This window comes from Danio rerio, chromosome 15, assembly GCF_049306965.1.
Source record: "Danio rerio strain Tuebingen ecotype United States chromosome 15, GRCz12tu, whole genome shotgun sequence".
Taxonomy (NCBI): Eukaryota; Metazoa; Chordata; class Actinopteri; order Cypriniformes; family Danionidae; genus Danio; species Danio rerio.
The window spans coordinates 37,195,947-37,219,958 of NC_133190.1; the positions used below are offsets into that span (position 1 = coordinate 37,195,947).

The 24,012-nt window shown below is 35.5% G+C and overlaps 3 protein-coding genes across 13 annotated transcripts in view; 1 reads left to right on the top strand and 2 right to left on the bottom strand.

Moving 5' to 3' along the window:
* Positions 1-1,035, bottom strand: part of crppa (CDP-L-ribitol pyrophosphorylase A) — a 74,094-nt gene extending 73,059 nt beyond the window's left edge. For 4 of the 6 annotated variants that reach the window (XR_012390598.1, XM_073923358.1, XM_073923360.1 and 1 more), the window contains exon 1: positions 850-1,033. Coding sequence is in view for 5 of the 6 variants with exons in the window: in XM_073923358.1 (XP_073779459.1) it covers positions 850-881 (32 nt within the window). In the remaining variant the exon portion in view is untranslated. 6 annotated transcript variants of the gene reach the window in all.
* Positions 856-7,204, top strand: lrrc72 (leucine rich repeat containing 72). 6 transcript variants are annotated; one of them, XR_012390983.1, is made up of 10 exons: positions 861-1,093; positions 1,242-1,312; positions 1,812-1,881; positions 2,021-2,102; positions 2,192-2,305; positions 2,800-2,889; positions 5,308-5,451; positions 5,561-5,588; positions 5,668-5,938; positions 6,318-7,204. XR_012390983.1 is itself a non-coding variant. In XM_068213775.2 (9 exons), exons 1-9 carry the CDS (start codon positions 992-994, stop codon positions 5,816-5,818), a joined length of 852 nt encoding a protein of 283 aa, XP_068069876.2. In that variant the 5' UTR covers positions 861-991; the 3' UTR covers positions 5,819-6,269. The 6 variants fall into 6 exon arrangements, 4 of the variants coding, with proteins under 4 accessions (XP_073779985.1, XP_068069876.2, XP_073779986.1 ...); XR_012390984.1 differs by lacking the exon at positions 1,812-1,881 and having other exon boundaries at positions 856-1,093; XM_068213775.2 differs by lacking the exon at positions 6,318-7,204 and having other exon boundaries at positions 5,668-6,269.
* ankmy2a (ankyrin repeat and MYND domain containing 2a) lies at positions 5,602-23,111 on the bottom strand. Its single transcript, NM_199894.1, is given in 11 exon segments — positions 5,602-6,559; positions 9,916-10,045; positions 12,042-12,170; positions 12,384-12,519; positions 13,134-13,282; positions 17,517-17,582; positions 18,565-18,725; positions 22,041-22,139; positions 22,231-22,369; positions 22,603-22,667; positions 22,955-23,111. Coding segments are annotated over 11 exon segments (1,266 nt in total). The 5' UTR covers positions 23,022-23,111; the 3' UTR covers positions 5,602-6,434.
* Between the last annotated feature and the right edge of the window lie 901 nt (positions 23,112-24,012).

Here is a 24,012-nt window from a genome sequence, read left to right on the forward strand (position 1 = left end):
AATTAGCTAAAATGCCTATTTTTAAATGAGAGCACCATGGCTATTTAAAGCAACTAGGCCTAAAGATACATTTGATGTCGTTCTTTTTCTGGCTTATCTGCACACACTTTCTTTCCTTTTTCTAAAAGTCAATTCAATAATTGCAATTTAAAAAGATCATATGCTATATTATTAGAAAACACAGTAAACACGGTAAATAGCAGTAGTGGTAAAAGATATAGATATGCAATATATCATATTTTTCATATATTCATAAAATGATAACAGATGGCGAAGAAGTGGATTTGATTTTAATGTTTTAATGAAATATATAACAATATGAACGATATGAAAAATAATAACAATAACAATATTATTAGCCCCCTTTATAAATGATATCTTTTTTGATTGGCCACAGAAAAATCCACTGTAGTCCAGTTGTTTGCCTAACGTTATAATTCAAAACCAAGCACTTTGAGCTGAATACAAGCTATTTAAATAATTAGTAAAATATTACTGTCAGTATAGCCTAACACATGGGAAATAGTCTTAGAACTGAACAGGAGGGCTGACTATATTTATATCATCTCCTGCTATACGTGTCTTGTAAAATGAGTGAAAAGATTTGGTACGTTACATATATACATGTGTCAGTTGAATCAGTTGACCGTTGAAATTAAAAAAATTTAAGCCAACTGGTTGAGTTTTTAAATAAATAACCGAATAAAGGTTAAAAATAACCCAACAAAGCACCAAACATTTTGAACTCAACCATTGGGTTAAGTACCCTCGACTATTGTCCACTATTCCATGCAAAAAAATATATGACGGTGTAATGCAGAAGCAAAACATAAATACTATTAAACTTACCTTTGCGTCTCGTGGTGGAACTGTAACAGCATTTTGAAGAGACGTCTGCCCTCCCATGGACAAGAAAAGCAAAGTTTGCGAATGTGACGGAGACAAGACAACTGAATTGTTACCGTTATTATGACGCTCCTTAAGCGCGCGCATGAATATCATCCTCTGTTATGATTATCAGTCAAACAAGAGTGATGCGTGTCTCCTAGAAACCGGTCAGACTCGACGTTCAGACATGGAGTCAAACAGACAGGTAGACTACACTGAAGAGCTGTTCTCCGTTATTTAGTATCATTTTGTTCTTTGTTTTTACCTTACAGACAAGTAGACTACATTGAAAAAATAAGTTGTTCGTTATTTAGTATCATTTTTTTCTGTTATGCTTTGTCTTCCCCTCACAGGAAAATCTTGTGTCAAAGTGTGTTATAATTCACTGTGACACCGATGTGACCCACCTTCATCTCGCTAAAAGGTGCTTCAAAGAAAACTAGAAATAAGTCTAATAACATAAAGTGCTTAAATAATAAAGTGTAGACCGAAAACATTTAACATATTTATAATATTTTAACATATTTATAATATTATATAATGCATATGTGGCCGGGAAGCAGTCATATCAAAAGCAGTCATATCAATGGAAATCAATAAAAAGTTTGAGTAATCAACGTACTTTCATGTGATGGATACATCTAATTTTTCAAAACTGTACCCAGCATTTTTTAAAAATTAGATGTATACATCACCTGAAAGTACGTCAAATACACAAATTTATTGTTTGTTAGGATTAGACAACATTTGGCTGACACAAAAAAAAAAAAAATCTGGATTCTGAGTGTTCGAAAAACAGTATATCAAGAAAATCACATTTACAATTGTCCACATTAAGATAGAAATGCATATCACTAACAAACATATTCAGTACGGTTTAATTTAAGCATTGTTATATATTTAAATTTTACATGCATTACAAGAGGATTGACTTCTGTTCCGGATTTATCACGTTTCTGCATGCTGAGATGTGTGTGGCTCAATGATAACAAGGTTAAATTTGAAATCAATCTTTTATATCTGATCACTAGCTTCTGCATTTTAAAATTGGGTTCAATAGTAAATCTAGTGCATTTTCCTGCTATATGGGCTACTTTTAATTTAGTTTCAAGTTACTTTCTAACCTCCACAGATCCTAGAAGTTACCAGAGCCCCATTTAACTGCTGTTTGACAGAACTTTACCTGCAGAACAATGACATTCTCTCCATTTCAGGTCAGTTGATCCTTTTTTTTTTCTTTTTTTTTTTGAATTTCTTCATGCGCTCTCCTAACTGAGCTTCTTTCTGTCTAACATGCTTTAAGGAGCACTGAGACACCTGACATGTCTGCGTGTGCTGCTCCTGTTCAATAATCAGATTAAGTGTCTAGAAGAAACTGTGGTGGAGCTGAAGAACATGCAGGAGCTCCACACTCTCTGTGAGATCATCAGTTCTCTTTTAAAACAGGAAATCGACCATTGTATTTACTTAAAGATTAGTATCACTAATGATCAGAATTTGAAAAATGACAGTTAAAGGTGTAGTTGACTTAAAAATGAAAATTACCTCATCGTTTATCCTCCCTCATGGGGTTTTAAACATTCCAGTTTCTTCTGTTGAACACAAAAGAAGATATTTTGAAAAATGCTTGGTTATCAACTTCCACAGTATGGAAAACAATACTATGGAAGTCAATTGGTGCTGGCTACCAGCATTTGTCAAATTATCTTCTTTTCCGTTCAAACAGAAGAAACTTAAATGGGTTTTAAATAAGCGTAAAGAGTTGTATAAAGTAAATAATGGCAGAATTTTCATTTTCGTGAATTGTCTCTTTAATCAAGGTCTTAAAATGTCATCATTATAATGACACAAACATTATTTTCATCAGGCGTACTTGTAATTTTATATAAAATTCTGTTTCTTCTGTTTCAGCTTTATATCTGAACCCTTTCACTGAAGATCCTGAATATCGCCTATATGTGCTCCATCATTTGCAATCTGTACAGTTTTTGGACACAAAAGGTTGGCATCCGTTAACACAAACTTCTAAAATGAAAACAGTTCACTAAAAGTAATTATAGATATGCTTTATGAAAGATAAGCTGTGGGAAAGGCAGTATAAAAGCATGAATAATTATGTCATTACATGACTGTTTAAGCTAAATGAAAAATGCAGACAATTAAGCGATCCAAATCTGACACTTTCATAAACCACTTCTTCATTTTCCTTTGGCTTAGTCCCTTATTTATCAGGGGTCTCCACAGCGGAATGAACCGCCAACTATTCCAGCACATTTTTTACGCAGTGGATGCCCTTCCAGCCGCAACCCAGTACTGGGAAATACTTTCAGAAACTGTAGAAGATAATTCATATGTTTTGCTATAACGTTGGCCTAATTAAAATTTTTCAATGCGTGTTTCAGTAGTACAACAGAAAAGCACAAATGAAAACAAACATTGAAAAGCTGCTTATGAGTAGAAGTGGAAATATAGTTGAAAGCTACAACTGCTCTGTTTTTCATGTTTAATACTTAAAGGTCTGCTTATCCAGACCAATAAACTTGCCTTTAAAAAAATTACTTGTGTTCATGAGACAAAACAAATTAATCAGTGCAGCTCAGTCTTGCATTTCGATCTGAGAGGCAGATGATCCCACGTATAAAAAAAATAAAAAATTATTCACTCAAACTCAAGTGATTCTAAACTTGTATGAATTTCTTTCTTCCGTTGAACACAAGCCTTCGGCTTAGTCTTTATTTCAGAGGTCACCACAGAGGAATGAACCACCAATTTTTACAGCATATGTTTTACACAGTGAATGCCCTTTCAGCCACAACCCAGTACTGTGAAAAAACCATAAACACTCTCACATAAACTACAGCCAATTTACTTAATTCAATTCTCCTTTAGCGCATGTTTTTGGACTGTGGGGGAAACCGGAGCACTTGGAAGAAACCCACGTGAAGATAGAGAGAACATGCAAACTCCACACAGAAATTCTAAATTACTAACTGGGACTCAAACTAGCAAACTTCTTGCTGTGAGGTGAAAGTGCTAACCACTGAACAACCATGCCCCCTCTACGCAACAATTTATTAAGTTTAAATGTATTTTTACATCTATGTAAAATTGAATGAGATAATGCTTACACAGCAGTGATAATGTGAGACAATAACAGCGTTATGTGAGAGCACGTTTTTGGCCAAGAACAGAAAAGAGTAAAAGACAACAAACCTATATTCGAGTATACAGATATTTGTTTAACTAATTTCCATGACTTTTCTAAAACTTTTCCATCCCTTAATTCCATGACTTTTTCAGGTTTTCTATGACCGTATGAACCCTGGACGGCTGCTTTTCTCCCAGCATTTTTCAGTATATCGTTATTTGTATGTAACAGAAGTATGAAACTCAAACAGGTTTGGATCCAGTGGAGAATAAATAAATGATGACAAGTTTTATTTGGGGTGAACTATGGTATGCTGGGTTTTCACTCTTTCGCGAACAGCAGATTCAAGGACTTTCACTCATTCATTTTCCTTTGGCTTAGTCCCTTATTTAACAGGGTTCACCACAGCGGAATGAATTGCCAAATTTTCCGGCATATGTTTTATACATTTGATACCCAGTACTGGGAAACACCCATGCACTCTCGCATTCACACACACACTATGTCCAATTTTGCTACCCAATTCACCTATAGCGCATGTCTTTGAACTGTGGGGGAAAACGGAGCACCTACTGTAGATGAAATCCATGTGAATATGGGGAGAACATGCAAACTCCACAAAGTAATGCCAACTGGCCCAGGTAGGACTCGAACAAGCAACCTTCTTACTGTGAGGAAACAGTGCTAACCACTGAGCCACCGTGCCACCCTTATTCAATGACTTAAAAACACTGTTAGTTTTTAAATCAGGCAACTTTGTACTTCATACCACAGAATATGTAGTGTTATAAGAAGTCCTTACTGTACTTAATAATTACACTAAAAATAAAGTATTGATAAATAGTCATGTTCATAGAACTTTAATACAATTCGTTGAATTCAATACTGGTAATATTCAAATGCGGTCACTAAAATATTGATCAAATGTGAATTATTTGTCAGAGTTCTTGTGCAAGTTTTAAATGTAAGATTTTTAAATGAAGAATTTCTCAGTTTTTTCCTCCAGTTTCTGAAAGCAGAACCGTAAAATTGTTAAAATAATATCATAAACTTTATATTCAAGCACTTTTAAGATCTTGCGTTTGTTTTATACGTACTTTCCAGACCTAGAATTTAGATGTCTGAAATTTAAGCACTTTCAAGAAGTGTGGGAACCCTGGGTATACCCATATATGACTGTGAAACTACGGGTAAAGCGTCTCAGTGGGCATAAGAGACCATGAAAAGTTTTAGTTATTGCAAACTTTTGACTGGTAATATGTAAATTGCAGAAGTACAGCAAGTGGAGAGAAGACGAGCTTTAAAGCTGTTCAATGCAGAAAGACAGAAGGTTCTGGATACTATTGCCTTTGGCAGACGAGCACTACCGCCCCCTATAGGAAGAAAACAGACCAACGCTCTCACAAAACCTGTAGGTAAGGAGAAAAAAGTTCTTGTCTAATGGTGAACTACAAAGAAAATAAATACCACAATGTTAAGATTTATTAAACCCCTCTAATCTAAAGAACTGCTTTATTGTTATAGGTCAACATGTCTCAAGGAAGAGTACAGAGTTAGTGTCGACGTTTTTGGAATACATATTTTTAATGTTCAATCTACAGCAAAGAGTTGACTTTGTATGTTTTCTTTAGCCGTCGATCTGATCTACAAAACTGCTCAAAGGCCAAGTCCATCACACAGTTCTCCATTATGAACTGGACCAGTACAAACACATCTCAGTGGGACCATCTAGATGTTTCAAGCAGGCCTGAATCTGACATGCTAACTGTCAAACTGAGATGACTTCCAGACCTCTGTCGTCACTTCTGTTTACAAGATGGCCATTTGACAAGGCCAAGTGGTTTAAATCAAATGGAAAAAGTGTTGTCATCTTAAATCACAACAAACATCGTCAAAACCAATGTGAGCATTTAAGCCTGGTCTCTAAAACATATGTAATAGGTGACATCTGATATTTGACAGGTCCAGCTTGTTCTAACACTTTATAACGGAAAATAGATCTATTTTCTTTCTCAAAGTATTTCTATATCAAAATACACTTGCTACAACTACTAATTTAGAATTTTAAGGCATAGGCATCATATTTTGCAGCAATATATTACAATATATTTCCTAAAGCAATAACTACATCACGTGTAGGACTCTCAAAACACAACACGTACATAAATACATAGATTTGTCTCAACATAAATGTAAAAAGACCATTTAAAATAATTTAGCCACTTGTGACCCTTCATTCTGTGCTCTCGTGTGTGTTTTTACCCTACATTATGTGCTTCAGAAGACCATCCGGGATGGGAACCATGAAGACTTCTCTCTTTAGGCTTTGGTTGGTCTTCAGTGATGAAGATGATGATAATGATGGCTGCTGGGTTGAAATGGAGTGTGTGTTTGTGATTCAGTCTGCAGTAACAGAATTCACGTCTTCGGTATGATTATCTGTAGAGCTGGTGGTCTCGTTTTGGCTGACAGAGAGGTCCTCCATAGTGCTGCTCATCTCCTCCAGTGCTTGATCACCCTCAGCTATGCAAGAGAAAAGAAGTTTATGATTTTTTTTTTTTTAAGTAGTAGTATATCAAATTTGCATCTGACAGTTTAGCTTGACCCAAAACAAACAAGATTTAGTTATTTCAGTTAACAAAGCTTTACAGCACAGCTTGATTCTTAAAACAAATGACTCTTATGATTTGGTTCTCTTTGGTAAATTAAAAACATACAGCATGAACGGTGTAGCTTGATTCACAAAACAAATGATTTAAGATTCAGTTCTTTTTAGTGAAACAAAACGTGCGTTCCACTTCATTCATTTCTCAAAGCGGTGCAAGCTGGTTAGAAATTTTGTCCGGATTGATGTTGCGCAGACACCACGTGACTGTCACATGTGGCATTAAAGTACAGACGACTGATTCAGCCGGTGGAGCATCTGAAGAGCGACTAGGAGCTGTGATGACGACACCGATATTACACGATTGGCCAAGTTCACCGCACAAATGCGTTTGTTTCAGGTTTATTATTGGACAAATTCCGATTCACAAATTTCAAAACAAACAGTTAACTTTTCATACCCTCTATCTATATCATGCTTATCAAAAGACTGCAAATATTTTACTGCAGTAATCATGTTTTGTTAAATAATCTGGTTATAAAGGCTAGCTTGTTTGCATAAGTAAAAAAAATATTTTATTAAATAATTATAAAATGATTTATATGACTATAAAATACATGTGTAAATATATTTTATTTCCTGTCAGGACGTTTATGCACAAGTTTTAAAAGTGACATTGATGTACCTTGCTCTTACTGGGAAACTTTATTTTAGGAATGTCCTTTTATTCAATATTTTTGGATTAAAGTGCTTTTTGGAAAATGCTTTCATTATCCAAAATACTCCTAATCATTGTTTGAGACTTAATCAAAACACCTTGTTTTGCGTTTAACACTAATATATATTGGAAAGTTTTATATTTATAAATGTAAATAAATGTAAACCCCTTTTTAGCATATTGAAACAAGAAGTATTAGCCTAAAGAGTGATGTTTAAACTCCTAAAATTTGTGTTTACTGCTTCGTATTTAATAGGCCTATTCATTTTCATGTTTTTATTACTCTCTCGTTTCCCCTTATTTCTCTCATGCGTTTGTTATACGTTTAATATATTAGTTTAACTATAGTTTGCAGAGACTGTATTGTGTTTGATTTGTACTGTAAATCTTTTGTTGTTCTAAATAAAAAAAATAAAGATTATGATGACGCCATGTGATCGGTCATCAAGACTGCCACAATTTTGAGCCCTGAAGTGTCTGGCTGTCCAGCTCAATTTTCAACTCCGCCACCGCCTTCGCTCGGCTAATCTCTTTGATCACCGGCTGCAGCCATGGTTCAAGTCGGACATACCTAATGCATTCCAGTGTAGCTTGATTCTCAGAACAAACGACTTAAGATTTAGTTGTTTTTAGTAAAGCTAAGTAATTTAGTGTAAATAATTCTCAAAACAAATGAATCGAATTGGTTCTCTTTGGTAAATCAAAAACATACAGCGTGAATGGTGTAGCTTGATTCTCAAAACAAATGACTCTTATGATTCAGTACTTTTTAGTGAATCAATACATTAAAGTATAAACAGTACAGAGCCTGATTCTTGAAATTCTTCTCTTGAATTCTTCTCTTATGATAATGAACTCTTATGTCAATTGTCAATGTCAATTTTATTTATATAGCACTATTTAACAACTCAGAGGTCAACTCAAAACAGATTAAAAAAAAAAAAAAAAATATATATATATATATATATATATATATATATATATATATAGCTAAAACAGACAATTTTCACTGGTAAAATGTCAAATCAAAATCAAAAATCAAAGAGGTAAGTTTTGAACCTAGATTTAAAAACAGATCTGATACAGAGGGGAAGAGCATTCCACAACCTAGGACAGCTACTGCGAAGGCATGGACACCTCTGCATTTCAGCCTCGACTTAGGGATGCATAACAGTCTCTGGTTAGATGACCGAAGAGACTGACCGGGCTGATGCTTAATTAACATGTCTGACAGATAAGAAGGTACCAGGCCATTTAGAGATTTAAAAACGAAGAGAGGCATTTTAAAAATGACTCGATAGTGCACAGGCAGCCAGTGCAGAGAGCGTAAAACTCGGGTAATGTGGTCATGTTTCTTGGTACCTGATAAAAGCCTTGCAACAGCACTTTGAACTAATTGTAACCGGGATAAGGCTTTCTGAATAATCCCAAAGTTTAGTGAGTTACAATCGTCCAGTCTAGTGGTAATAAAAGCATGGATTATATTTTTCAATTTTTTTTCTGGATAAAATAGATTTGACTGTTTTTAAAAGTCAAAGCTGAAAGAAGCAGGATTTGACCACTGCATCTATCTGTCTGTCTGTCTAAGCTCAAGCCATCATCCAGAATAACACCCAGATTGTTTACCCAGGGCTTCATAGAAAAACAGATTTTTTCTAGATTAACTATCGGTGCTCTGGAAGAGTTTGACGGGCCGAACAAAATCATTTCACTCTTACTCTCATTAATATCTAGAAAGTTTAAGGACAACCAGTCTTTCACATCCGACAAGCATAGCATAAGAGTCTCTAGCCCATTTAAACTGGGTTTTAAAGGCAGGTAGATTTGGGTGTCATGCGCATAGCAGTGAAAAAGCAGACCATGTTTTTGAAATGTAGAGCCCAGAGGAAGCATATATAAGGATAAAAGAATAGGGATGAACAGTGAAGCTTGATTCCTGATTTAAATTACATTTAAACATTATAGTGTGAAAAAATTGGCTTGATTCTCGAAAAATATAATTCTTATAATTCAATTCATTTAAGACAATCAGAATCGACTAAGCAAATCTGTAGATTTGGTTCTCTTTTTTGTTAAATGTGTCATTTAAATAGTTTTTGTGATTAGGTGCTTTAAAAAAATACAATATATGTTATAGCAATTGCTTATTTTACTAAAAAATGACCATTAGAATTTAGTTATTTTAAGTGAATTTTAAACATACAGCATGAACTGTATTGATTCCAGAGAGATAAAAAGTTTCTTCAATCATTTTTTTGCATGATTTATCACCTGCAAGGTTTAATGTAAATATTACTATACTATTATGGTTTGCTTCTTTTTATAGAATCAAATCTTTATTGAGGAAAGAGTGCATATTGATTCCAAAACAAAAGACTCTGGTTTATATTTTCTTTAAACATTAATGCGATGCTATATATTAAATATCTACATTTCAGGAAAAAAAAACTGTTAATGCTGACAAAATGTGATCTTACTTTTCCCAAAAGAATCATAATACCACGAAATGTACTGGGGTAATATCATAGTAAAGCAACACAAATTTGATTTGGTTACCTTTGGCTTGTTTCTGTAGTCGTGCCGCTGATTCTGCTTCATGTTTCTCTCTCTGCTCCTGTAGCATCTTACAGACCTTCTTATGGCTGAACCAGTGCAGCTTCTGACAGGCCTGACCACAGTAGATCACCTGAACATATGCACAGATAAAACACTTTACAGGTGAAGTTGGGCTGCACAAGACATCTTTCGTCATTAATAGGGCAATGTTTGCATCCGCAATAGACCCACACTAAATATGCAATGTTGACTTGGAATTATACTTGGATGGAATTATCACATTGTGATGGAATTATAGCATCACAATTCAGAATGCATGATTTGTAGAGTCACTGCAGAGTTTAACAAAGGGAACGTTTATCTTTTCATGTGTTTTAATGATTTTCACGAGAGTTTAAAGCATTCAGGCCCAAAATATGACAACATTTCTTTCCAAACAGTTCATCATATAGCGAAACTGCACTCAGATTTCAATATATAAAGCAAAAAAAAATAATTATTGCAATGTCTTATTTCTCCAATATACAGCTGAATCATCTCCATCAATGTAAATGAATAATTTCTTTCCAGAAAAAAAATCTAAGTCATTTCGTGAAATTGTATTCACAATTTAACACATAGCAAAAAAAAAAAAAAAAAAAAAAATGTATTAAATATATTAGCGCTGTCAAAATTAACGCGTTAACCCGTGCGATTAATTTTAAATAATTAACGCGTTAAAAAAAATTAACGCAATTACAGGTTTTTTTTTACTTCCTGTTGTGGTGGACGTGTGTTCAACATGCAATAAATGTGGATAAGACCAAGGAAGCAATTTTTGAAGGCAAGTTCCAGTATAAAACAATTAGTTGATCACAGGTTATCCAGAGTTTCATGCAATTTCCGGTGTTTCATTTTTATCTTTCGACTTCTGTTGTAAGTTGATACCGCATGCCGAACAGAAAGAAAATCCTCCGCATTTCGTGACTCGGTGTTCCTTTAAGGTAATAAAATCACTGCTTAGGTTACACGGTAGAATTTTAATAAGAGTATAATCTTAATCATATTAAAATCGGAGTATTGGTGTCTTATGTAAATGTACTCAGAACGTCTGGTGAAGTCTTGAGATGTCAAAGACAGGGGATTACTCTGCCTTTCAGCATGAGCCCTCCTTAGCGTGTTTCCTCATTAAACGCAAGGAAAGCGTATGCTTCGCGTTGTTGTGTCAGAATCCTTGTGAAATACAGTAATACTTTAGGACGCTTAGTTTAAGCAAATTTGATGAACGTGATCATGCGTGTTGAATCTGAGGGGAGTCGCTCCAGTATGGAAGGCCGTTGGGGCCAAAACGTCTGCAGCACGTTGTGTGTGTGTCTGTGTCAGGCCTGTTGAGGGGTGTCAGGGGTGGAGTGAGCGACGTATCCGAGTAGGGGCGAGAGGGGTGTGCAATGTATTTAACGACCGTTTTTCAAGAAATTGTCATTCATTTGCGGGCATTTGGGAGTCTCTGTGCACTTGCGGGATACTCCTAGTCTTAGCAACTGGATGAATGTAAAGGAGGATTAAGCAAAATTGTTTCTACTCTATAACTAATGTTCTCAACTGACAGCAATAAAACTTTACAATGAGTGCAACAGTTTGTATTATATAGTTTATTATTATAATTTTTCATTTTCCATATCTGCAATTCCTGTATTTTGGCATTTTTTTGCAGTCCACTTAGAATCCAACATGGAAATCAATGTTTTCTTTATTGGCATTGATTGTTTTGAAATTTAAATGTCATTAACATGCCTGTGTTTTAATTTCTGTAATAAATATGGCTGTCAAGCCAGGATCTTGATGGTTTATTGTGGGTATGTTGTTTACATGAAGAAATCTGTGTTACAAGTTAAACAAAAATTCTATTAAACAATTATATTTTGATTTTAAATATTTTTGTCTTGCGTTTACATTATTTTTACATTTAAATAGCCAAAATTACAAGTTTTAGTATTTTAAATGCGATTAATTTAAAAAGGTGCGATTAATTAGTTAATTTTTTTTAATCGATTGACAGCACTAATATATAGCAATGTCAGATTTTTCCAATATAGTGCAGACCTAGAGTGAAGTGAATAAATCATGTTATAAAGCCTGATATTTACCATTTTGCAGATGGAGCATCTTTTCTCTGCCCCTTTCTCACCACAGGTTGTGCAGAAATCTGCATCCATGAAACCCACCTGGCCCGTGATGGCCTGAGTGAGAACTGACATAGCCGTTGGGTCACTTCCCTGTCAAAATAAAATAAAATAAATAAGTAATAATGAAATAATGTTCTGTCTTGGTAGCTGAGACTAAAGATTTATTTGAAAATAATGTATTGTTCCCTCACTCACTTTCCTATGTTAGACCACTAAAACAGCTCACTTAAACAAGTTAATCCAAACAAATAAGTAGATTTACCTCTACGTGAGCAAACAGAGGTCTCTGTAACTCTTACTCACAATTTCCACTGGAGCGATACTCCGGACCAGCTGCTGAAGTAATGTGGCATCACAGTATGGAAACTTCCTAATGCACTCGCGAATGAACTTCTCCTGGAATACTGGGAAACCATCACTGTCTCGCCCTTTTAAAAGACTGAGAAAAAAATTTCAGTCACTGTACAGATCAAATAAGGCATTTTAAATTAATAAAAACAAAGCCCCTTTGAAGTTAAAATTAAATATGTTTATATTCCTAAATATTTAGGGTGAATAAGCTTTTGCCAGCATTATAAAATTATGCTCAGCCATGCATTTATTAGAATACAAACTCTGAAACTAATATTAAATAATTAAATAAAATCATTTTCTATTTTAATACATCTTTATTTTCTAGGCAAAGCTATTTTTTAATCATCACTATTCCAATGTCACATGATTCTTCAGAAATTAATCTAATATCTCACTTTGCTTTTTTAAGAAACATCTATTTTACTATTATCATTTGAAGTAGTAGTATTATTAAAAATGTTTGAATTTTGTTTTGAAAACTAATATAATTGCTACAGAATTCTTTGATTAATTATAATAATTTTTTTTACCAGAACAGCATTGAAAATTATATCATACTTTTACTTTCACTTCTCAATTTAATGCTTCATTGTCTTCATTGCTATAGTAAAAAAATAAGCATAATGATAATAATTCATTATTATTATTATTATTATGATAAAACATGACCCCAAACCTACAGTACGCATAATAACTAACCTTTTGATGAGGCTTTCAAGCTTGTCCTGTCGATCTTTCAGGAAAGAGCCACATTTCTGTAGCACACAGCTGAGGTAGTGCATCTTCATGGCTAACACTTCATTCATGTCCTGCTGTTTGATGCACTTCTCACAGATCAGCTCCAGAACCTGTGTAGCACATGAGTTATTAACACATAATTTGCTTTGAGATTTGAATTGGTTTGAGTTTATTGTAATAAATGTATACTCACAAACATAACACAGCAAAAAAAAACAAAACAGAAAGAGGTACCACAAGTACTACGAGGCTACAAGTCACTTTTCATTTAATGTTCCACGCTGGTGAAATGACCTTTACATCATCAAACAGAGTGCTGATTTACTAGTATCATTTAAACAACAACAAAAATCTCATTTATCTGGAATCACCTGAACCACTGTGAACAAAGCCTCACCACACGACAACCCCAAACAAAGTGTGCCTCACATGAGTGAGTGGGCTTGACAAACCACCTGTAGAAAACACTTTACCAGACACTTGCACTAGTTTTGCACTAAACACTTTCTTACAATCACAAAAAACACTATTTATGAAGTGTGCTTCACACAGGTGAGTGGGCTTAACAAACCACCTGTAGAAACACTCTTTTCTCTATATTTCCAAACATTTTTAAAAGTCTCCACCTTAAGCCTGGTTTATACTTCTGCGTCAAGTGACCGGCGTAACTCACGGCGCAGGCATCGTAACTCACGGCCGCAGCTGTGCATTTATACTTCTGCGCGCTGTCTCTGTTGGTCTGCATTAACACTTCCGAAACGCTAGTTGGCAGTGAGGTGTAAATGTTCCTCTGTGTCGAGTTTCTTTGCTTTTCCTGTACACTTCCTGGTTGTACAAGTGGCTCAAACTCACTCATTTTGAGGCAGGAACTGGCGGGCGTGCAGCAACTTTAACTATGAGGTAAACACAAAACAAAACTTTCCATCAGGAGCTCCTTCACAGAACTCCACACTTGTAAACAATCGCTCCATTGGGCTCGCGTCCAGCTTGCGCCCTTTGCGCGGCTCTCGGTCCCGCCCAGACTCGTCAGCGCTACCAAGCCGACCCATCACAGTGCTTGCGCTACGCGCCGTTGCGACGTGTAGTTACAATTTTTGAGAGGTGCACGTCAGTGACGCCGACGGCCACGGTGAAGGGCTATGCGTCAGCGCCGTAGCATATGCCGGTGTTTGACGCAGAAGTAGAAATCAGCCTTTACTCTAGCACCTAATTATTTGAGCACTCAGTTTACTTGTATAATTACAACTTCTTGTGTGCATTGCCTCTTCCTGTTGATTCGCTGAATGCCTCCTCAATTACAAGTCGCTTTGGACAAAAGCGTCTGTTGAAGGCAAGGCAAGTTTATTTATATAGCACATTTCATACACAGTGGCAATTCAAAGTGCTTTACATAAACAGGAATAAAAAAGACAAGTTTAGGAAAATAAAAAGCAGACAATAAAAATTATTAAAAACAGATAAAAACAAATTAAAATGAGTTAAAATAGGTTATAAAAGAATGAAAAAGAAAACGAAAAACATAATAGTGCGATCTGTCGGACGCAGCACAGTGCTCATTCAGTAAAGGCACAGCTAAACAGATGTGTTTTCAGTCTTGATTTTAATGTGCCTAATGTTGGAGCACATCTGATCATTTCTGGAAGCTGATTCCAGCAGCGAGGGGCATAGTGGCTGAAGGCAGATTCACCCTGCTTTGACTGAACTCTTGGAACTTCTAGTTTATATGATCCTAAAGATCTGAGTGATCTGTTAGGTTTGTATTCAGTCAGCATATCTGTAATGTATTGAGGTCCTTGGCCATTTAGTGATTTATAGACCAGTAATAATACTTTAAAATCTATTCTGAATGTAACTGGCAGCCAGTGTAGAGACCTGAGGACAGGTGTGATGTGCTCTGATTTCCTGCTTCTGGTCAGAATTCTGGCTGCAGCATTCTGGATGAGCTGCAAGTGTCTGACTGTCTTTTTGGGAAGGCCAGTGAGGAGTCCATTACAGTAATCCACCCTGCTGCTGATAAAAGCATGAACAAGTTTCTCTAAATCTTCACTAGAAACAAAGCATCTGATTCTTGCAATATTTTTGAGATGATAGTATGCTGATTTACTGACTGCTTTGACATGACTGTTGAAACTCAGATCTGACTCAAGAGTCACACCAAGATTCTTGACCTTATTTTTTGTCGTTTGACCTTTAGAGCCAAGGTACGCATTTACCTTGAGAACCTCATCTCTGTTCCCAAACGCAATGACTTCAGTTTTCTCTTTGTTTAACTGAAGAAAATTTTGGCACATCCAATTTTTAATTTCATCAATACATTGGCAGAGGGTGTCAATGGGGCTGTAGGCATTAGGCAGTAAGGCTAGGTAGATCTGAGTGTCATCAGCATAGCTGTGGTAGGAGATTTGATTCTTTCTCATTATTTGGCTCAGAGGGAGCATGTAAAGGTTGAACAGGAGAGGTGCCAGAAGCGAGCCTTGTGGGACTCCACATGTCATGGGTGTCCACCTCGACCTATGATCACCTATACTGACATAGTAACCTCTCCCTTCAAGGTAAGATCTGAACCATTTGAGGACTGTCCCAGACAGCCCAACCCAGTTTTCCAGCCTATCCAGAAGTATGCTGTGATCGACAGTGTCAAATGCAGCACTGAGATCGAGCAATACCAACACTGTTATTTTACCTGAATCTGTGTTTAGACGTATATCATTGATTATCTTTATAAGAGCGCTCTCTGTACTGTGATGTGCTCTGAAACCAGATTGAAAATTGTCTAAACACCCCCTGAAGTTTAAGAACTTGTTAACCTGGTTGAAAACAACTTTTTCAATGATTTTGCCAATGAAAGGGAGATTTGAGATTGGCCTGTAATTGCTCAATAGGGTGTTATCCAGGTTGCTCTTCTTCAAGAGGGGTTTAACAACTGCAGTTTTAAGTGAGTTTGGAAAAATCCCTGAGAGAAGTGAAGCATTTACCACTTTTAGAAGATCCATTTCTAAACAGGTAAACACCGTTTTGAAGAATGATGTGGGGAGCGTGTCAAGACTGCAGGTTGATGTTTTCATAATTTGCACCATCTCTTCTAAGATTTTGCCGTTAATTACCATGAAATCAGACATAATGTCTGACTTCTCAAGTTGTGGTTGAGCTTGTTTGATATCGACACAACTTGGCTGATTGGATGAGCTGATTGCCTTTCTGATATTAATGATCTTATCAGTGAAGAAATGAGCAAACTCATTACATTTGCTTTCAGAGAGTAGCTCACTGGGAATCCGACTGGGGGGGTTTGTGAGCCTCTCTACTGTTGCAAAGAGTGTGCGAGCATTATTTACATTGTTGTTTATAAGGCTTGAAAAGAAAGTCTGTCTAGCAGTTTTTAGTTCCACATTAAAAGCCTGAAGACTGTCTTTATAGATATTATAATGGACTACTAGTTTCGTCTTTCTCCACATACGCTCAGCTTTTCTGCATTGTCTTTTCTTCATTTGGACTGCTCTTGAGTTTCTCCAAGGGACTCTCTCTTTGCCAGTTCTCTTCCTAACTTTAACAGGAGCGATGTCATTTATTACATTTTCAATTTTAGAATTAAACAAATCAAGGAGAGAATCAACAGAGTCTGCAGATATACTTGGTGCCAGCGATATGGCCTTCATAAACTGCTCACTAGTGTTCTCATTTATGCATCTCTTTCTGACAGAGACAGATCTGTCTTTAATAGCTGGAGTGCCACATCCTTAACAACAGTGGATGAAATGTGTAAACCCTTAGTTATAAGTAGATCAAGGGTGTGTCCACGATTGTGTGTGGGTCCTTGAACATGCTGAGTCAAAAGTGTTAAAAACAGTCATCAGTTCTTTTACAGCATTGATTTCTGGATTATCAATGTGAATATTAAAATACCCAGCAATACTAAAATAATCATATTCAGATGTTACTATTGATAACAGCTCTGTAAAATCCTCAATAAAAGCTGGAGAATATTTTGGAGGTCTGTAGATAATGATCAGTAAGATGCGTGGAGACCCTTTTAGTGCTATACTCAGATATTCAAAGGACAAATAGTCACCAAATGACACTTGTTTACAGTCATGCACATCTTTAAACAGGGCAGCGATGCCTCCACCTCTCCTATTAAATCTGCAAACACTCAAAAAGTCAAAGTTTAAAGGAGCTGCTTCATTCAGAACTGCTGCGCTATAACTGTCATCTAGCCAAGTTTCATTTAAAAGCATAAAATCAAGGCAATTTGTGTTGATAAAATCATTGACTAAAAGTGACTTATTATTGATTGAGTGATCTGATGTTTAGAAGTGAATGACTAAATGTAATAACATAGCTCACCTTGCGACACTTCTCAAGCGCTTCCACATCCATGAGCAGAGGGTTTTCCTTCACCATCATCACTATCTGCAGAAGAACCAAGCAGAGGTTTTACAGTGAAAGGGATTTATGTTTTGATGTTATGTTTGATCAACTGGGAAATTTGATTGGGATTTTAGAAACAAATGTAGCCCCTAAGGTTGCTGCACATTGTATATGAAATTTTCACACGTTGAAAAACAAATTCGACCTCACGTTGTGTGAATCATATTGACACAATGCCTCCGAAAACTTTGTCAGTCATAAAAAAATTTCAAACTGGGATCAATTTTTATTGCTTTTTTTCATCTGAAAAATCAATTTGAGAGGTGTTTTAACAGTTCAGAGCCACCGTACAAGCTAATAGCTACATACAGAATGTCGTCATCTGAGCTACAGATAACTTTATGACAAACATTGTGCAGACACACTGTCGGTGTGTCCATACATTTGACATTGGGTAGACATTATAATATAAGGCATGGTTTGCTTTAGGTCTGTTGCTTCGACATGTGAACGCGGTAGCCATCTATTATAATGTATATAGGTACTGCCAATGTCTGTTCAGGATGTGTCTGTTCAGGACGTGAAGGTGTGAAGTATCACAAGCAATGTATCAAAATTTCACTGATCTCCTGAAATAAACTTTACATTTTAGGATAATTGTAGCGCAGCTCTTTGATAATGAACTAAACTCTCCTTCCTCTCTAATATTGAATGAACACAATATGCAGCCTATTGCTCTTTGTTTTACTACTTTGGAGAAAGAGAAAAAAAAAGTATCACAGCTTGAACTGACTCCAAAATGTTTTGTGTTTTTTGGATTATTAATATGCATTAGTGTGCAAAGTTAGCTTTCGCATATGAATACGTAAAAAATGCATACGAAAATTTGCACTTCAGTGCACCTTTAAAGTTATATTTATTTACTGCTATTTCTTAATATGGATATGAGAGTATAGAATCAGACAAAAGGAATAGAGAAAGGAGAGAAATGAACAGGACTGGAAAAGAAAACATGGCCTGATACCTTTACAGGATTGAGGTTGGTACTCATGATAATTTTGTGTAGCGGTCCAGAAAGTTTTGAAGGAAGTTTTGGTTCCTTTTCCAGCCCCTGAGGTTTTGTGTAGTAGTCCAACCTCGCCCGGGAGAAGAAGTTATTGATGACTGTCACGCAATCGTGCTGTCCTGAAAAATATTGAAACTATTTTCAAATGTACAGTACCTTTCCTTCTGCAAGTCTTAGGTGAAAAATGAGGCTTTCCGATTTTCTTATTCTTAATGTAAGAAAATGTATACTTTTACAATAAATCTCAGATATGGCTCCCTCTTGAGGGATGTGGCATCAAACCATTCTTGAATATCTGACTTGTATTGAACATAGTAAAAATAGAGCTTACCATAATATTTAGGAACCTTGATGACTTTGATATTGCTTCTATCCTGACAAGAGGATTTACTTAAGAATGTCATGGATGGTTTTGTTGGTTGTTTTACACTTACAGTTAATACTTTCATATTCTTATATTCTCCATGACTTACTAAATGCTGCGTAGGTGCACTTCCCTGTTTGTGTATGTGAGCTAAACTGTATTTTCTTGTGATTATTTTTATTTATTCTTTATTTTTTGCTGTTTGTCTGGTTAATAGTTTAACTATTGCTGTCATTGCAACATCACTATTTTACAAAGATGTTATTTCTCTAGAAAAAGTAAAAACTTCATTAAACATATATATTAGAAAGACAAGAGAGACGCATTCCAAAAATATGTCATGTAAATGCTTAAAGTTAGAGCCTTTTGTCTGCTTCTGATTATACTGCACAGGCTTTCTCTGGTCTTTCAATCCAACACAGAACAAAAATATTTTGTAAGGATTTGTACATTTCATACTAAAACAATCAAATACTTTATAAAAACTCCATGCATTGAGATTTATTTCCAATAAGTTCCTATTTCCTAATACAGAATATATGCTGATTTCAAGTTTTTTTATTGACTATATGATTTTAAATTTAGGCCTGTTGTCTTTAATTATTTTAACAAACATTTTACGACAAAAAAGTTACTATGCTGGGCAATTTATGAATAAAAATATAAAACAAAAGATTCAGAATTTATCATGTGAAAAAAACATCATGCACTTAGTTTGTAGGTTGTACAGTACCAAACATTTAGTTTACAATTAGTTTAGTGATTCTTAGAGTTAGTAAAATTGTCACTTTTATACAGCAAGGATGCATTCATTTAATGCAAAATTGACAGTCTATATTTCTAAAAGGTCTATTACAAGATTTTTAATTAAATTGAATGCTATTCTTATGAAATTTCTATTGACTACAGAATATTAAATGTCTTATGGTTTTCACAAAACGATTAAATAAATATAATAAGAAGGTTTCGACTCATATTAAAATAAAATCTGAAGGAATATATGACACTACAACGAAAAAAAAAGTCAGCTTACCATTAGAAATAAACAACAGTTTATAATATATTAAAATAAAAATTTGTATTTTGTAATTATTTTTCACAATATGACTGTTTTTACAGTGTTTTACTGTGTGATAGCAGTGTAATTACAATAATGAGATCTGAGGCGTGACTCGAAACAGATAATCTGTTGCAATGGGGTTAAAGTTCCTGGCGTCTGGTTGAGATGAAGACCTTTTATTACGTTTAGCTAGCTGAAGCAATCTACTCCTGGGAGGGGGTAGAAATCAGGGGCCCTTTGATTTACCTCCAGAATGAAGTTGACATTGGGGGGCACGTAATTAGAGCTGTAAAGCTGAACGTTTCAATGTTAGGTGAATTGAATCTGTTGGAGACGTTCAATAGATTAGGGTGCTTTCACACATGCCTTATTTAGTTCGGTTGAATCGCACTAGAGTTCATTTTCCGTTTTGGTGCGGTTCGTTTGGGCAGGTGTGAATGCAGCAATCGTACTCGAGTGCGCACCAAAAACAGACCAAAAAAGCGTATCGAGACCTGTTTGAAGAATGGAACCCTGGAGCGGTTCGTTTGTGGTGAGAATATGATCCGAACTTAAACAGACCCAACCGCAAAAAGTACTATGCCTTTTGGACTAATCCAGCTGCCGCAGGCTGATGAGCTGTGCATTATGGGATATGGAGGAAAAATATTTGTTGACAGAGCTTTACCAACAGAGAGAGAGGGAAAAGCACTACCTGATGAATCGTTGGTAGTATTTCCGCAAGATGACCATGTCGCAGTTTAGCTAAATCTATTCACACCACCTAAAGTGACGTGAAATGCATTAAAACATTGTTTTCCAGCTGTGCTTCATTCTCAAAATTTATAGTTTGTCTAAAGCAGGAATATAATCAGTCAGCGGAGTCGTCCCTTCATAGTAAAAAGCGACATTTTGTGTCTGCTGGTTTGTTTACTTGCGGGAGTTCGTTGGCATTTTCCCGCATGTGAATTCTGACCAATCGATAAGCAGTTTAGGAACTATGTGGTGTGAAAACGACCCAAAGACAGCAGAAAATACAACAATGTAACATTTATTACCCTTGGTCTGGACCATATGAAGCGAACTACAGATGTGAAAGAACCCCAAGGGCACACTCGCACCATGCTATCCGAACCGTGCCCAAGTTCAGTTGGCCGGCCCTGGCAAAGTTGAAAGAGGTGTGTTCACTTGTAGTGTGACTGTAAAGCGTGCCTGAAGCCGAAACTGAAGACGAGACATGACTTTTAAGGGACTGTTTCCAATGGATTTATTAATCATTCTTACTGTTCAAAGAAACACAAACTGTCGTAGATTATTAAAGATGCAAACTCCTCACTGCACGACAGCTGCACCTTTAGCAAACCTCCTAATTCCTGCAGCACGAGGACTTTATGATTGTTTATGAGCGTCAAAAGTGGTTGATCTATTCGGCGAAATATTTGACCTCATGTCACAGCATCAAGCAACTAAAAGGATATAACCATATAATGAAATCTCCACTGTGCTGAGCGAGAGCGCTTCTTTAACTGAACAGAGCATCATCGATAATGTAAGCGTGCTCAGGCTCGAATGCAATATGAGTGCGGGTCGTCGGGGGAGACGGAAGGGGGGACAAGAGTGCTTCGGTCTGGTTTAAGGCATCTGTACATAGTGAGTACGCCCTAAGAGCTACCAAGAAATCCACAGAGCGGGGATGATCACCAGAATGGGGAAGTCTCAGAGTAAAATGAGAAAATATGATACATCTGTTTTGTTTTTGGTCTTTACACTGTTTAATCTATTTTTATTTTATTTGTTTTTATTTTACTTATGTTTGTCTCTTTTATTCCTGTTTATGTAAAGCACTTTGAAATGCCATTGTGTATGAAATATGCTATATAAATAAACTTGCCTTGCCTATTATTAGCAAAAACACAGTTTGGTGAAAATATTTAAAAACTTTTTATTAAATATATCTTTCAATTTTTAGAGTGATTTAAACAATAACATTAATAAGATTGCTTCACCATAATTCCATATGTTTTGGCATACCTACAAAAGCAGCCATTTGAGCTGCTGTTCTGCCAACTGAGTTCACTGCATCAGTCTCGGCACCAGCATCCAACATCATCCAGGTGATTTCTGTCTTTCCTGTAGAACACAATTGAAACGACTTTTTGCATTGCTTTATTACTGCACAAAATATATTCAGGCCATAGTATGGTCAAACTGATGACTTTACCTGAGAGTCCTGCAAACATGAGTGCGGTGTATCCGTGCTCATGCTCATTGCAGTTGACGTCTGCTCCGTGCTGCAGTAAGAGTTTGCACATGTCTGCCTTGCCTTTATATGCAGCGTGCATGAGAGGCGTCATGCCGTACTGAAATTAGAACCCACAAGGAAAGACAAACCGACAATCAATATGGTTTTCAAGCATCTGCTATGAATGTCCATAGATGTCAGCAACAGATGATTTGGACAGGTCACTCAAACAAAAGCCAAGCATTGTTTAAAAAAAGACAAAAGACTGCCACTAACCGAGAGGGCAATTACACCATTAAAAAAACAGTTTATTGATTGTAGTGCATAACAAACAACATTTCATTTCATTACCTCATCCAGACAGTTGACTTTGACATCTTTGGATCCAAGCAATCTGGAGGCTTCCTGCACATTACCTAAAAATAATAACAACAACTTTTAGATAATTTAAGTGCCTTGTACTTGCATATATATACGTAGTGATCCTTCATTAGCATTTTATAATCTTTCAAACTGTTTTACTTAACGCATACAGCATGATGACATTAAATATGCAAAAGTGACGTTAATCTAAACAAAGAGAAAAAAACCGGTAAAATTATTTACTATAACCACAGCTTGCAGGTTATTAAAAAGAAATAATTTTCACAAGTGGTAACTGTGTTAATCTGGAGTTAGCTTGTTAGCGCCATGCTATCTTTACCTGCAGCAATAACCTGAAGCAGCTCCTTCTCCGTGTCAGTAAGGTCTCCTTTCTTTGGTGCAGACATTATTATAATCTAAGTGACAAGTTTGAATTTAACAAGCTATTAATAACTAGAATATTGTTGATACGACAGCTTGTTGTGCTGTGATTGATCCACTGACTGGAAGAACCACTTGGGGTTAACGGGTTGAAACGGAATATACCAACTGGAACAAAAGCAGGGGCGTGATCACCTAAATGTCGCTGTCTGTTGTGGTTTTACAGTTATTTTCAAAGATTCTGGTTAAAATACAGAATCAATTTGAATTTAAAATACTAACTATAATGATTTTATTATGTCCAGGTAAAGTTAAAAGCTATTTGTGTGTATTTTTGTAATGTGTCTACTCCTATTTGACTGGTGGTGTTTTAGTCCTGTGAAGTCTGGAACTTTTATTCTGTAGAATAGAGTATATGGTCGATCAAAATAATTAGTTTTTTTTTCAAAATAAGAGACACGTCAATACATGTCTCTTATACGTTAATCTTACCAAATCAAACTTTTTTTTCTTTTTTTTTTTGATTTTAGCATAAAATTTTGATTTGTGCATAAAATCCATCGCTTGTAGGAGACATTAAAGTGAGTGAAAATAATGTATTTTTTCATATTTACATTTTCTTTACATTTAATCACTTGACAGATGTTTATAACCAAATCAACAATAAAAGAAAATATATACATTATATAAAGTAAGTGCTTGAGATAAATAGAGGGTTAGATTATGTTATTTATGGAAAAATAAAGAACAATTAAAATACTTTTAGGGATTGTAAAATCATGCCATTTTTATATACATAAACAAAATAGAGAATAAATAAAAGAGTACTGGGAATAGAATTATTGTTATAAAAACACAACTACAAAAAGTGTTTATTATGTTACTTTTTTTACAAAAATAAAAAGCTAGAATGGAAAATAAATTATAGAGAGTCGTGTTGAGGAAATGATGAGTAATAGAGTTTTCTGATAATGTGTATTTTGAGTAAATCGAAATCAATGATTCGTTCACTTATCT